Here is a 13,869-nt window from a genome sequence, read left to right as displayed (position 1 = left end):
CTTTAAACGATGACCCATCCGCCTACCCGTTTTTTGATTCGTGCCGGCAATGGACTGGCGAGGAGGAATTGTGTTTCCGGTGGCCGGAGATAATTCGCGTGTCCACCCACGCGTTAATACCTTATTAAATGGCCATCTCCGGGAAAGAAACCGTTGATCGGGGAAGCAACGGTACAGATCAGATACGTATTCTCTTTAATATACAAAGACCGATGTAATTTATTTTATATGAAGTTAATGTATTATTCATTCATGATCGTTGTAATGTTAATAGCTGATGATGCTATTGAGATCCAAAGCACTTCGCAGCTCCCACGGATGCAATCGGGGCGCTACGATGCTGCATGTACGGTAGAGATAATGGCGTTCGCAAGCACAAAAGCAACAGTACATGAGATCGTAGTTGATTGCAACCGAAGAAGCGTAAACATGGAACCAAAGAAGCCCAGTCGAGGCTACCTAACACAACTTTTAACAGAGCAGCAACAATGGAAGTCACAAACTGGAAGCTGAAATGGGATCCGAAGTCGCCTTCTTCCCCGATCCCACCTCCTCGACGTCCTTCGTGTATGGCCCGACAGCCGTCAACCTGCACGGTTAAAACAACCCATCACATCATCGGCACTGCACATCCTGACGTAAATCAACGGAAGGAAGGTTTCAAATATGAGGTAACGTGTGGTGTGTGATTTGTATATGCCCAATATACATATGCGTATAATTCGGTGGTGCGTGGTTAACTATTAGTCCAAAACAACCATTCCCGTGATCTCGCCACCTCCGCCGTATCGACGGCAATGAATCGGCTCACGTGACAAAAAATTTCTTATTTTAATTACTAAATTGCCATCTTAACGATGACGAGCGTGATGGAATGAATGCACGGACGGCGGAGTCTCCAAGTCCGTGACGACGTTACCTCTGCTTGCGCTTCTCGAAGAATCGCTGCAGCGACTTCCGCCGCGCCATCGGCAGTAGGTCTGCAGGCAGAAGAGAAACAAAAACGGAGGTGAAGATTCGATTTCAAGCACTGTTGAGGATGTCAGTTTTTGGCTGTCACCTCCGGTACGGACGTTTCGTGCATCCCCTTCCTCCGCCAACTTCAAGATAACCTCCGCCTGTTACGATCGATGAGTTATAATTAGTGTAATGGAGAGAAGGTACATGAGACGGAAACGGGAGGAGCGTCCAACCTTCTCTCGTGGGAGATCGAAGACGGCCACCATGCCGTTATAGAAGATCGTCAGCGGCGGCGTTCCCTTCGTTGTCTCCCCGATCGATCTTGAGGATTTTGATTTTGATTTATATTATATTTCGTGTATGGAAATGATCAAAGGTAAGGAGCAGAAAGATTTAGAGAAGGCGAACCGGAAGGACGGATTTAGAGCCGGCATCGTCGACGGAGACGGGGAGGGGAAGAACAGGGTGGTCTCCGCCGACAAAGGAGGCGCTGCGGCCCTCCAAGCGGCACCGGGGGCGATCATGGTCCGGAGAAGCCGAGGGTTGATACCGGAGATCACGCTCTCGATGCCTGAACCGAAGGGTAAAGCGAGTACAACGATCAGATGCGAGAAGGGTAAGGAGAATGCGGTCGATAGCGAGAAGAGATGAACGACCTCGGACGGAGCCTCTTCGATCCACGCCGCGGAACCTGGCGGCGTTCTCCTTCTCGATCCGGAAGAAGTCGAGCTCCACCATGGTCTCGCCCCTCGTCATCTCTCCCTTCTCCCTCCGCTGCCTCCTCTTCTCTTTCCTCTTCCCGCGGGGAGGAGCGCCGATGATAAAACCCCCTGAGGAGGAGCAGCAGCAGCAGCGATAGCGAGAAATGGCAACACGCCTTGCTTCCATCGCCTTTTCAATGCGCTCCAGTTCCTTTCCCAAATTACCCCTACGCCCACGATGTAATATCGACCGTAGGCCCGCTCGATCGTCCAATCCAAGGGTCGCAGACTTCAAGTACGGTAGGGTATCATTGTAATTACAGGAAAGTTAATATTGGGAGGGCATGTATCACGCTGGTGTCGTGGGCGATCGAAGGGCACGTGACCTACGGGAAGTGGGACCAAACGACACTTCACCCGAACTCGTACCAACGCGGTCGTGGTCTTTTCGCGTACGTGGGTTAAGGGACTGTATACGGATGCGGAAGGAGTGGCCGGCGTTGGGACAGAGAAAACGTGGTTGGTTTCGGTGGGGGAGAAAGAGGAGGTGGTGGGTGGCGGGATTGGGGGGTGGCAGGGGAACAGATAGGATGTTGTGGGGTTGAGGTTGGTGGAGGTGGAGGTGGAGGTGGAGGTGGCGTCCGCCGCAAGCTTTCGCACCCACAAGGCGTCGCTTGTGACGGGTAGGTCATACGCATCACACGGGCGGCGTGACCGCCATGAATGAGGTTTGTTAGGATTGGGACTGTGCTGGTGGGATTCTTCACATGTCTGTCAATGAGTCTAATTGTCTTCGTTTAGGCGACCAATTAATTCTTTTTCGGAATTATTCTGTCCCTCAAATCAAAAAAATATTTGACCGGAGAACTAAAAAGCTTGGCGAGTTATAATATTTGATGGTTTCAAATACGCTAACTCATTGATTAATATGATATTTATGTCGATCACATTCTAAAAATAATTACATCTAGAGTTAACCATATCTTCAAAAAGATAATTATGTTCCTAAGCTGATTGCATCATCAAAATAATCTTATCCTCGAGATAACCATCATTAGTATGTTTTAAGTTATCAATGCCTAAGTTGCCTTCGCATTTATCATATTGCTAAAATATTGAAGATCCTATCCCCCAAGTCAATCATATCCTTAAAAAAAAAATATACCATCAAGATGAGCATGCTCTTATAATAACTATGCCCTTATGGAGGTCAATTTTTCATATTTTAATAATTAGTTTATCATAATTTTGAGTCAACTGAAATCAGATGAGTTAGACTTTAAGCATAAAATCATAATCATGTTATTATGTGAAATAAATTTAATATTAAAATCTAAAATTAAATACTAATAAATCAAGATTAGGATGTATATTTTCCAACATCATTCTATGTATATTTATTTAATTTATGGAACTAGACTCGTATTTTCATTATTCCTATGATCACTATAAGTGATATAATATAGATAAAAGGAAGATAAAAATATATCGCTTGTATGTAGTCTTTGTGAAGTCCTATCTATTTATAGATGAAAGCAAAAGATGTAGAATAATTATAATTTGAATCTAATTAAAATTATAATATATATTATTTAATTAAATATGATCACATAATATAATATGACTTATCATGTTGGTTGCTATCAGATGATGAATTACTTAAGTTAGGAAGAAACATGGCAAACACAAACCAATATTTGACTAGCCATAAACCTCTCAAATATAATATAAGGCAAATAATATAACTAATATTTTTTATCAATCAAAACATGACAAACACAAACCAAATCAACTCGAATATGATAACATATTGATCGAATATATAACATTAACGTGGCATCCAAAAAGATGTTTCTTTCGATTTACAAAACAAACAAAGTAAGCTCACCATGTTTTGATTATGAACTTGATCATTAAAGTAGTCTTATTGGATGCATCGAAATAATATACAAGAAAAACACTATATTTTTTTGTATTAAAGTAAAAAAATCCTCCTCCAAGATATTAAACTTTTTTTTAAATCATTCTCAAGTAATTAAATTTTTTACTCAAATAACAGATTATGTTAGAATATTCAAATAATATATTATGTTGAATCAATTTTATTATATCGAATTGATAAATAAAATTAATCGTATTATGAGTGCTCAAAACATATATTGAATCAATTTGGTTGATTATCGGGTGGAGAGTGATTCATGATAGGGCATATTTTAGCATACCTATCACTACAGCATCCACAGCAGCATGGCCAACCAAGCCCCACCACCCTAGCCTCCTTTCTATGCTCGGGCTAGGGTCATCGGGTACAACCCTAGTCGAGGAACCCGAGTCGATGCTATCAAGATCAGAACCGACCCCGAGAAATCGAGACGACGTCATCAAGTACAAAAGCTAACCCCGGAAACTCAGGACAGCGTCGTCAAATATAAAAGTTGACCCCGGAAACTTGGGACAATGCCGTCAAGTACAAAGTCGACCCCGAGAACTCGAGACAACGCCGCTAAGTACAAAACTGCATCGATGCAGACATCGACCACCAAGAAGGTAGGAGCTAGTCGCCTGTAGGGGTCGACAATGTTGAATCTCATATTTTGATGCTGAAACCAATTGATAAATGTTTATCTAATATGTGTTTAAGTGATGAGATATTAACTTCGATCAGAAAAGACAAATCGATTAAAGTAGGAGGAATCGAACATTGGGCCGGAGCAAACATGTCGAAAGATTGAATGTCGGGTTGGAAGATTAGTTGACATATCGGTAGAAGGTTTTGGTCCGTGAATTCAGGCATCAAGCCAAAAAGAGCGGATATTACACCAAGGAGATCGGAGTTACGGAGTCAATATGCCTATTGGGCAAAATACCACAAAAGATGATGATGTGTCGAAGGATCGGACGAAGCACCGAATTAATCAATGATATGCCGAACAATATGGGATTATCTTGTAATCGTTTATGTCTAGATCGAGTTAATTTAGGTCTAATTGAGTCGGTATTAGAGTAAAACAATGCCAACTCAATTAGGAGTCAATTGGGCCTAAATTGAGAGTGATTTGGGCTTATTGGGAGACCCATTCGATGACCCAAGGGCCATGCGATAGAACCGCTTGTGAGTTGGAAAACTTGGTCTCCGAGGATGTCATGTGGTGGTACCGCCCAGTGTCAGGTTGCAGGCGATGGTACCGCCCGTACCCGGAAGACCTTTGGGGCTTATAAATACCCCACTTGGACAATAAGAAATGAATAAGAATTCTAGGAAAAAAAACTGAGTAAACTCTACCAAAACATTGAGTTCCCTTCTCCTAGTGCTTAGAGTTAATCCTAAGGAAGGTGTGTGAGGGAATACTTATAAAAGAGTGACTCGTAAAGTTTATCTCCTAAACATATGAAAAGGAGAAAGTATTATAAGAGGGTAGTTGGTCTTCACCCATTGAAGGAAGACCATTAGTGGATACCGGTAACCTTGATGGAATAGGAATTGTGAGTGGATGTAAGTTACGATAACCCTTACTTGCTTTTCTTTTGTGCAATTTACCTTACTATAAACCTCCTTACTTGCTTTGCTTTCTCATTACACTCTTATGGACACTTTGAAGTTTAATATCTTTCCGAGATCGGTTTTATCGTACGAAAGATTTTCAAACCGACATGATTTTATCCACTGCACTAATTCACCCCCCCTCTTAGTGCCGACTTGTTCGCTGTATAATCAACCCTCGTGCATAGGTATAAGAGCCAACTACCTAGCTACATCACGGGAGGCTTTTTTCTTGAATAACTTGGGAGAGGACTTTGAGTGAGATTCAACTCCAGTAACTTGATCTTCGGAGAGGTCGGATCGGGAAAACATCCCCCTGACTTTGACATGTGTGCAGGGCTCGACGATGAGGAAGCAAACAACGACCTGCTCTGTTTGACCCAACTCGACGATCGACCCAGAGTCTTCGTGGGCATCTCCTTGGACATTCGGAGTCGAACCAAGCCGTGCTGAGTCCCGTCCATGGTGTAAAGTTCGGTAACAATTCATATGTTTAGAGAGGATAACTACTGTGACCATCGACTTACTGTTTTAAGACCAAAAATCCACATTCGATCAGACTTACTGTTTATATTAACAGAAAGATAATACACTAACTGAAAAAGATAATATATGAGACGATTTGTGGCTTGTAAAAGTGTTTCACTTAATATATTATCTTTTTTCTTTTAAGAAATAAGTTATGTAATTATCTTATTATGCTAACGCAACTTTGATGTTTGTTATGCAATTTACTTATCATTTCTAATCCCACAACACATTCTGATGTCAAAATATGACATTTAAAAAACGTTTAGGGGTTTCCCCACAAAAGTGCAGCCCTTCTATTAAGAGAAGGGGGGTGTGTGTGTTCCGTTTCGGACCCTCCCAAAACCCTAATCTCCATGGCCGAGGGTGAGACCAATGTCGAGCCCCATTCCCATCCCCAAACCGTAAAACCAGAATCGAATCCCCTGCCACCCTCCAAGCGCAAGCCCGACTCTGAAGCCCTCGTGGAAGAAGAGACGAAGCATCGGAAGCTCGAGGTCGCCTCTGATCCTGCACCTCCGACCCAAGACGGCGCCAACGAGGACGAACCGGCCGACGCTAATGGGGACCGGAACGCCGCTGTCGATAAGGGGAAGGGAGTGCTCACCGCGGTGGACAAGGGTAAAGGGATAGCGGTCGATGAGGAGGGCGAGGAGGAGGAAGAAGAAGACGGGGGCGATGATAAGGACAGCGACGACAGTAGCGATGTGGGTAGTGGCGACGAGATTGTCGGGGAGGAGGACGATGACAGTGATTTCGTCGATGATCCGCTGGCGGAGGTTGATCTTGAGAACATCCTGCCTTCAAGGACGCGGCGACGGGAGCCTCCGCCTCCGGGGGCTTATTTCGACCCTGATCAGCACGAGGATGACAGCGATGACAGTGAGTAAAATGAGATGAGGCTCAAAGAAGGTAACTTTTACTGGCAATTCTTTTTGATCTGATGTTCATCCTATCGTTAGGGATGGGATCCTATGCGAATTATTGAATGCCCTCAATTGGATATCGTCCAATTGAAACATGATGACCTATCTGCGTAAGCAATCGTGTTCTGGTTCGTAAGTTCGCCCTTGCGATTCTCAGATTATTGTCACTATTAGTTTCCTTTTGGTGAAACAATTTTAGGCATTATGATGAATGCTGCAGAATTAGGAGTCTTTATATGGTCGATATTTAGCAGATGAAGGAGCTCTTTTATATTGAGTTTAACTATCTGTAGGCTTTATTTTGTGATTTACTTGGTCTGAAATAGATTTTTCTGTTTGCAAAAGCTGGATAAATCCAAAAACTGAAATAGATTGTCCATTTGCACAAGTAAATCCAAAAACCGGATAATAATTCTTGTCCAGGGTTATTAGCTTTCGAGTCTTTGTCCATTTGCGCCTCTCATGCTGTTTGCAAATCTTGATATTCATGTTATTCTTTCTACTGGTTACTTCTCATCAGTTTAGATTTCTGTAGGCAGTAGCACAATGCAGGTGTATTTGCAAAAACAAATCACACGTTGTACTTTGCCCACCAAGACTCTGGTTGTGTAGCCTCACCCTAGCTATCCATTGCTATAAGAACATAGGAATAGTGAAAAGTGAATACATTACTGTCAAAGGAGATGAATCAGTGATATCTGTTATTACATCATAAAGGAACGAACCCACAGTTTTTTCTCAAGATGATAGCTTTGCATTCAGTCAAGACTACAAGGGGCTGTGCTTATCACTAGTTATTTTGGCTTCTAGATAGAGCTTAAAGGAAGAGGGCTGTTGAATGAATACATTGTTGAACTCTGGAAATTGTATTAATTATTGTAAGCAAGGAGCTGTGCTTTGGTACCTAACTTTCTTTCAGTTGAATGTCTTGATTGTACGTATTCTCTGTGCTATTATCATATTGGGATGGTACTACCTATTGAATAACACTTGTATACTCTTCGTTGTTGAGATTGGATGCATAGAGTCGCAAAGCTGAGTAATGGGCTTCTGTTTTACCAGTCAATAATTTCAGAAGCTACTCAATAGTTTTGTAAATCTTATCACGAGTCTTGTCATTTTAAATGGGAGATATTAGTTTTTGCTATACCTCCTGAAATATTTATTACCTTCTGAGCCAGATTAAACAATGACTGCTGGGGTTGTGAAATCTTAAGGGAACCAAGTAATATGCCTTTTGTTTCTCGTGATTTTTTTTTGTCTTTGTGGCAAGATTACTACTTTCAACTATGATCCGTATCAACATATTGCTTTTTTTTTTGCTTAGTAATGTAATTTTTTCTATGCAGGAAACTAGAAGTTGGCAAGGATCAAGTTACCATTTTGCTATCCATGCAGTAATGTGTCCGGTGATCGCCACTCACTGTTAGTTTGCGTTGAGTTTCTTCACTTCTATTTTTCCATGAGAAGGAAGGATATGGATGGTTATCAGCACTTTACTTGCTTGATCTGAACTGTAGAACAATATGGAAGGAACAGTATTTGCTTGATCTGAACTGTAGAGCATAGAAAGAACAATATGTATATCTGAGTTCTTAGGGTGGTACAATGAGTTGCATTGATATAATTTTTCCATTGATGGAAAGCACAGTTTGACATTACTTCCAAGCAAATTTTCCTCTGATTGATTATACTGCTGATATCAGAATGAAGTGGTTAAGAAGCTGTCCCCCCCCCCCCCCCCCCCCTTAAATTATATGAGGATAAAAGTTTTCAATGGGAATAGCATATTTTCTACTATCCTAAATGTTTATTCCGCTAAATTGTTGTGTTATCAGTGCATGAAAAGTTTTAGGAAACTAAATTGCTTGAAAGAAATATATAAAAATGTGTTTGGTGTCAGCTGACAAATAGGATAAGCAAATATGTTTACCTGAGTAGATGAGTTCTTTGCCCCGGTGTGGCACGTTTTACATGGTGGATTTGATCTGATGTTGATATCAGTCTTTGATTTAATGTGGTGGCCCAGCCTGTCTTCAGGTGTCACTTTGACTACATATTAAAAGTTAGGCATTGATATTATTCCTTCCAGATTGGGAGTCTGTGGGTGTTGACCAGTAAAACATGGCCATGTTTATTGGTCTTCTCTTGGAGTTTGGGAATCTGTGGGTGAACATTAAAACATGAGCATGTTTATTGGGCATCTCTTGGATCATTCCGGGAGAACTTAACTATTATAGTATTATTATTATTATTATTATTATTATTATTTATCATCATCATTATTTAATATGGATGTCAGGACAATTAATTTAGGGACTGTATATAACCTTAATATAACTTTTTTTGGCAGGCAGGCCTACTCTGCTTTCGTTTCGTTCACGACACTGCCTTTCTCTCTCTCTCTCTCTCTCGTTTGGCATCGGCTGTGGGCTTCGCCTTCGGCGATGACGGCCCCCAACATCGAGACGATCGCCGCCTCGCTGAGGAGCTGCTCGATGGGGGGAGGCGGACGAGCCGAGCAGTCGCTGCCGCGGCCGCACCTCGTGGGGGCCAGCGGCGAGAGCAATGAGGGGATCACGGTGGAGTTGAACTCGGACGCCGCCCTCCCGTACCACCTTGACATGCTGGTGCGATCTCCCCTCCCTTCTTTAAATGCTCTTCTCCCTGGTGTCGCCAATCGTCGATCATAAATGCAGTCATGACCTCAAGAAAAAGTCCTCTCTTCACATGGGATACATGCAGATCGACTTTTTAATCTGCCTGTCTCTGCTGCAGAGTGGCGTGATCAGCTTTGTGATTGCTTCCATTTCCATTCAAATCTATGCCTACAATTGATTCTTTAGTATCTGATTACTTTGCATTGCGCAGTTTTCAGTGTGCTTGGGATTTTGCAGATCAATCAATAAAGCCTCCCATCTCATCACTCGTTATCATTTGGCCAAATGATCCCAAATACCTAGCTGAGAGATGACAAATCATCGATGATCGTGGTTGAAGTTGGAAGAACTTTCTCAGCCGTGCAACACCTGACGCAGGTATTAATTATCGAACTAGTTTACCTGTAGAAGCTAAAACCTGATCTCTCTCTCACATGGTGGCTTCTGGTTCTGCACTGCTGCATGAAGTACCAGGTAGGGTTAGCGACAATGAAGAAGAGTTCTGGGTCCAGCATGAAGGATAAAAGCCTCTTAGAGTAGCCAAGGAGACTTGCCTACAGAAAGCTCATACAATTCATGATGTGCTTCGATGGCATGCATCCTTGAAGAGACTGTAGGCAAGTCATCCTTGGCTTGACAAAGACACTCTTATCCTCATGGAAGACCCTTCTTCTGCTCCACAATTTCATATGTGAGTCCCCCTATTTATAATGCCGGAGAGAGAATTAAGGCTTAATATTTCTTCTGAGGCATAGTTTTTGACTTTTTCTTCCTTGCAGAACATATTCTCTTGATCTTCTCGGATCAGTTTTCTGCAACTACACAATCCTGTGCACAAAAAGAGAGACATCAAGTTAGCAATATCTTCCTAGTTTAATCCTTGGGAACAGTTCTAGTTGACAAGAGATACATTGACCTTGTTAGGTCTTTCAAGTTGGCAGGAGATGACTTTATCCAAGTCACAAGGATTAGCAACTTGCTCAAAGTTGGAAAAGGACTCCAAATCTTTCTGGAAAAAAATGTGTATCTTCATGAACTTTTTGTCTTGTCATGCCTGGTGGCTATACCATTGGCATCCAATAGATATCAAAGATATCCACCACTTGCTCCCTCCAAATTGCGTGACCCTTTGTGCAGGTTCTTACTGTTTATTCTGAAGAGGCGAGCACTTAGCCTGCATTACTCTGTCCCAAATCTTAACCCAATCAATCGAAGCATACATGGCACCTGATAGCTTAGACATTAAAGCTTTCATTCGATGGATTGGAGTCATTGAACAGCAGCACCACAGTCACTGCTCTGTTACACAGCTTTCAACCTTGGGCTTAGCTTTGTCTATGCCCTGTCAAGAGCAATTTCCAGGTGAACCAGTGATCAGAACACTGACAGGTGTTTGCAGAGTAATATATGGGAGGAAGAAAGAGCAGAAGGTGGTCACATCTTTAAAAGTAATGCATGCTGCATGAGTCCTAGATTCTGTAATTAATATGTCAGTCTTTATCACTTCATATCTCCATAAGCACATGCAACTGTGTCTTCCACTAAAGAGCATCGAGTCTTGGAAATTCTTCTTAAACAGTTGCTCACTTTATTCTCTTATATGCTGCAAAGATCTGGAAATGCTTTTTCTGTGAATGATTGCCAGACTGACAGTAGTTTCAATCAGGTGAATATAATTCCAGGGTCATTTGTGAGTTGTTCATCTGAATGAATCTTGCCTGTTGTTTGTTCATGCAGGCAAAAAGCCATACTTTAGCCTGAGTGAAACCAGAATCTACATCCACATGATCAGGCATCAAGTCATGCCAAAATCTTCTCTCTCTGCAACTTCATGGTAAGATCATTACATTAATGTTGGCCATGTGCTAATCATATTTTACTGGCAGCTTAATTATTGGAAGGTACCTCTTATACCCCTCCAAAATAGTTTTTTTAATATGTGCAGTACATGTTAAGCAAATCAAGGTATATATATAATTTTCTAGTCCATGAATTATATATACTCTTATATACATGCATACTTGTCCTAATGTTCTATGTATTAGCATCTTATGAGTTAGAAATCTCTGCCTTTTGATTTATTCTCATAATCATTTCTCATCTCTCTCTTGAGCCAACTCAAGATGTCAAACTCTCGTCTATTCCATGAGAATCTCTCTCTATTATCTTTGTTTTCTTACCTTTGCAGATCTTTCTCTTCACTTGCCACAACAATTGATGTTTGCCCTGCCACCAGCTTCCTGTAAGTTGACTGACTTCATGAGAAGAAGCAGTAACAATTAACGCACAAAATATTTCTCCTACCATCATTGGCTCTCCTGCATTAGTTGGTGGACACTGCATTTTCTCCAGCAAATTCCCAACGTTTGTTCATGAATGGATGCCGAAATAATGTCACCAAAATCGTATACTGTGGAAGCATAATTGGTGGGTCAAAATCACATTTCCCAAAGTCAACACAAAGTGGCATCCTCCTTTCCACGGGTCAACGAGCCACGCCACCGTGACATCCACGTCAAAGCCAAAAAGGCTTAAAAGGTGCACCCATAATATACCCATCATTCTTCCTCTGCCCTGCACATGCGTTCTCCCCTGAAACCACCTGTTTCCTAACCCAAGCCCGTTTAAACCCAGAAACGCACCGCCGAGTTTAATCACCCGATTGGTGATGTGCACGTGGGACCCATTCACCCGGCGTCGTCGAGTCTTTTAAGAAGTGGATGGAAAGGTGACGGCGACTCCTTGCCTCCGCTTGACACCGGCTTTGATTCGTTCGCTTCTTTTGGCTTTCGGTTTGGATTCCACTGTGAACACTGTGACTTGCGGCTGCTATTCGTCCTTTCGCTGCTTTCCCGATGTGCCCCCGTGTTGCTGCCACCATGGAGGCTGCGCTCCCCGCCGACGATGGTGACGAGCTCCCCCGCTGTCGCCACCTCCTCGCCTCCCTTTCCGCCGCCGCTTCCGCCGCCCAGTCGTTCCGCGGCCTCTGGTCCTCCGTCGCCGCCGCAGTCTCCCGCCTGTCCGCGGCCCTCGACGGCCTCGCCGCCCACCCCCCTAACCCCCTCGCCTCGGACCTTCTTCGCTCCCTCGCCCTGACACTCGCCCCAGCCCTCGCCCTCGCCATCCGCTGCCGTTCCCCTGACCCTCCCGCCGCTAGGCTCCGCACCCAGAGCGATATCGCGGCCGCTTCCGCCGCCCTCCACCAGCTAGCCGCCGACGCCGACGTCCTGCTCGGCTCTGGCGCCCTCCTCGACCCGCCGTCGCCGCCGCTGGAGGCAGCGGGTGGGAGCTCCCCCCTCGAGTCCGTCCGGGCGGAGGCCAGAAGCCTCGTGACCCGCCTCCAGATCGGGAGTTCCGCTTCGAGGATCGCTGCCTTGGATTCTCTGCTCGACCTGCTTCGCGAGGACGACAAGAACGTCGTAGTCGCCGCCGCCAGCGGGTTGGTGCCGGCGCTGGTCCGTCTCCTCGACTCCGCCGCTGGCTCCGCCTCCTGCCACGAGACGAGGGAGAAAGCCGCGGCGGCGATCGCGAGGATCTCGGCCGTGCAGAGCTGCCGCCATCTCCTGCTGGCGGAAGGCCCGCCCCTCCTCAATCACCTCTCCCGCGTCCTGGAGTCCGAGGGAGGCGCCGCAAAGGAGAAGGCCTGCGTAGCCCTCCAAACCCTAACGCTAACCTGGGAAAACGCGGTCATCATCGGGTCCCGCGGCGGGATCGCTGCCCTCCTTGGGATCTGCCGCTCAGGAACGCCCTCCGCCCAGGCCACCGCAGCCGCAGTGCTGAAGAACCTCGCAATGGTTCAAGAACTCCGGCAGAACTTCATGGAAGAGAACGGTGTCCCCGTCCTCATTAGGGTTTTGGCCTTCGGGACCCCTCTTGCCCAAGCGAACGCTGTCGGTTGCCTCTGTAATCTATCAGCCGGCGAAGAATCGCAGAGCATAAAGCTATCTATCTTCAAAGAAGGCGCTTTGGAATGCCTAAAGAACCACTGGGAAGCAAGCGGCAGCGGAGATGGTCAAAACCTCGAGGCTGCAATCGGCTTACTAGGAAATCTGGCATCTTTTAGGTACATTGCTGAGATCGTTGCCACCGCTGGTTTGCTTCCTCGTGTCATCTCTGCACTGGAGAACAGCCAGCCAGGAACAAGAACAGAGGCAGCCAAGGCAGTCGCTGAATTGGGTTCGGTCATAGGGAGGACGAGGAAGGAATTCGGGGATGCGGTGCCTCTACTGGTTCGCATGTTGGAAGCCAAAACTGGGGAGGAGAAGGAAGCTGCCGCGAGGGCTTTGGCTTCTCTGATGTCATTCCCGGAGTACCAAAGATTATTGAGGAAGGAGGAGAAGGGGATTGTTAATGTGGTTCAGCTCCTTGATCCTTTAGTTCGTGATTTGGATAAGAGGTATGCGATATCGGTATTGGCACTGATTTCGCAGTCGAGCAAATGCAGGAAGCAGATGGTGGCTGCAGGAGCTTGCGGGTACCTTCGGAGACTAGTGGGGATGGAGGTGGATGGTGCAAAGAAGCTTCTTGAGAACTTGGGAAGGGGAAAGATACTG

The 13,869-nt window shown here is 44.7% G+C and overlaps 3 protein-coding genes across 3 annotated transcripts in view; 2 read left to right on the top strand and 1 right to left on the bottom strand.

Moving 5' to 3' along the window:
* Positions 1 to 378: 378 nt before the first annotated feature.
* Positions 379 to 1,848, bottom strand: LOC135613822 (protein TIFY 9-like). The gene is made up of 6 exons (XM_065110848.1): positions 1,617 to 1,848; positions 1,369 to 1,531; positions 1,194 to 1,281; positions 1,061 to 1,118; positions 920 to 980; positions 379 to 589 (listed from the first exon to the last, which is right to left on the bottom strand). Exons 1-6 carry the CDS (start codon positions 1,846 to 1,848, stop codon positions 496 to 498), a joined length of 696 nt encoding a protein of 231 aa, XP_064966920.1. The 3' UTR covers positions 379 to 495.
* A 4,195-nt stretch (positions 1,849 to 6,043) lies between these two features.
* Positions 6,044 to 8,329, top strand: LOC103987511 (uncharacterized). The gene is made up of 2 exons (XM_009405837.3): positions 6,044 to 6,642; positions 8,006 to 8,329. The coding sequence occupies exon 1, from the start codon at positions 6,087 to 6,089 to the stop codon at positions 6,618 to 6,620; it is 534 nt and encodes a 177-aa protein (XP_009404112.2). The 5' UTR covers positions 6,044 to 6,086; the 3' UTR covers positions 6,621 to 6,642; positions 8,006 to 8,329.
* A 3,167-nt stretch (positions 8,330 to 11,496) lies between these two features.
* LOC135614667 (vacuolar protein 8-like) overlaps positions 11,497 to 13,869 on the top strand; it is a 2,999-nt gene continuing 626 nt past the window's right edge. Inside the window, exon 1 of the mRNA XM_065112268.1 lies at positions 11,497 to 13,869. This exon is cut by the window's right edge and continues 76 nt beyond it. Coding sequence (XP_064968340.1) covers positions 12,172 to 13,869 — 1,698 coding nt within the window. The 5' untranslated portion in view covers positions 11,497 to 12,171.

The sequence above is a fragment of the Musa acuminata genome, chromosome BXJ2-6, assembly GCF_036884655.1.
Source record: "Musa acuminata AAA Group cultivar baxijiao chromosome BXJ2-6, Cavendish_Baxijiao_AAA, whole genome shotgun sequence".
Taxonomy (NCBI): Eukaryota; Viridiplantae; Streptophyta; class Magnoliopsida; order Zingiberales; family Musaceae; genus Musa; species Musa acuminata.
The sequence above is the reverse complement of the archived record's forward strand: the minus strand, read 5'-3'. Positions and strand labels throughout refer to the sequence as shown.

Excerpts from the sequence above, each read along its gene's own strand:
- LOC135613822 (XM_065110848.1), bottom strand. The coding sequence starts at position 1,848 with ATGGAAGCAAGGCGTGTTGCCATTTCTCGCTATCGCTGCTGCTGCTGC. Across the intron at positions 1,119-1,193 it reads TCGATCTCCCACGAGAGAAG|GCGGAGGTTATCTTGAAGTT; the intron begins GTTGGACGCTCC and ends CGATCGTAACAG. Across the intron at positions 981-1,060 it reads ACGAAACGTCCGTACCGGAG|ACCTACTGCCGATGGCGCGG; the intron begins GTGACAGCCAAA and ends TTCTGCCTGCAG.
- LOC103987511 (XM_009405837.3), top strand. The coding sequence starts at position 6,087 with ATGGCCGAGGGTGAGACCAATGTCGAGCCCCATTCCCATCCCCAAACC.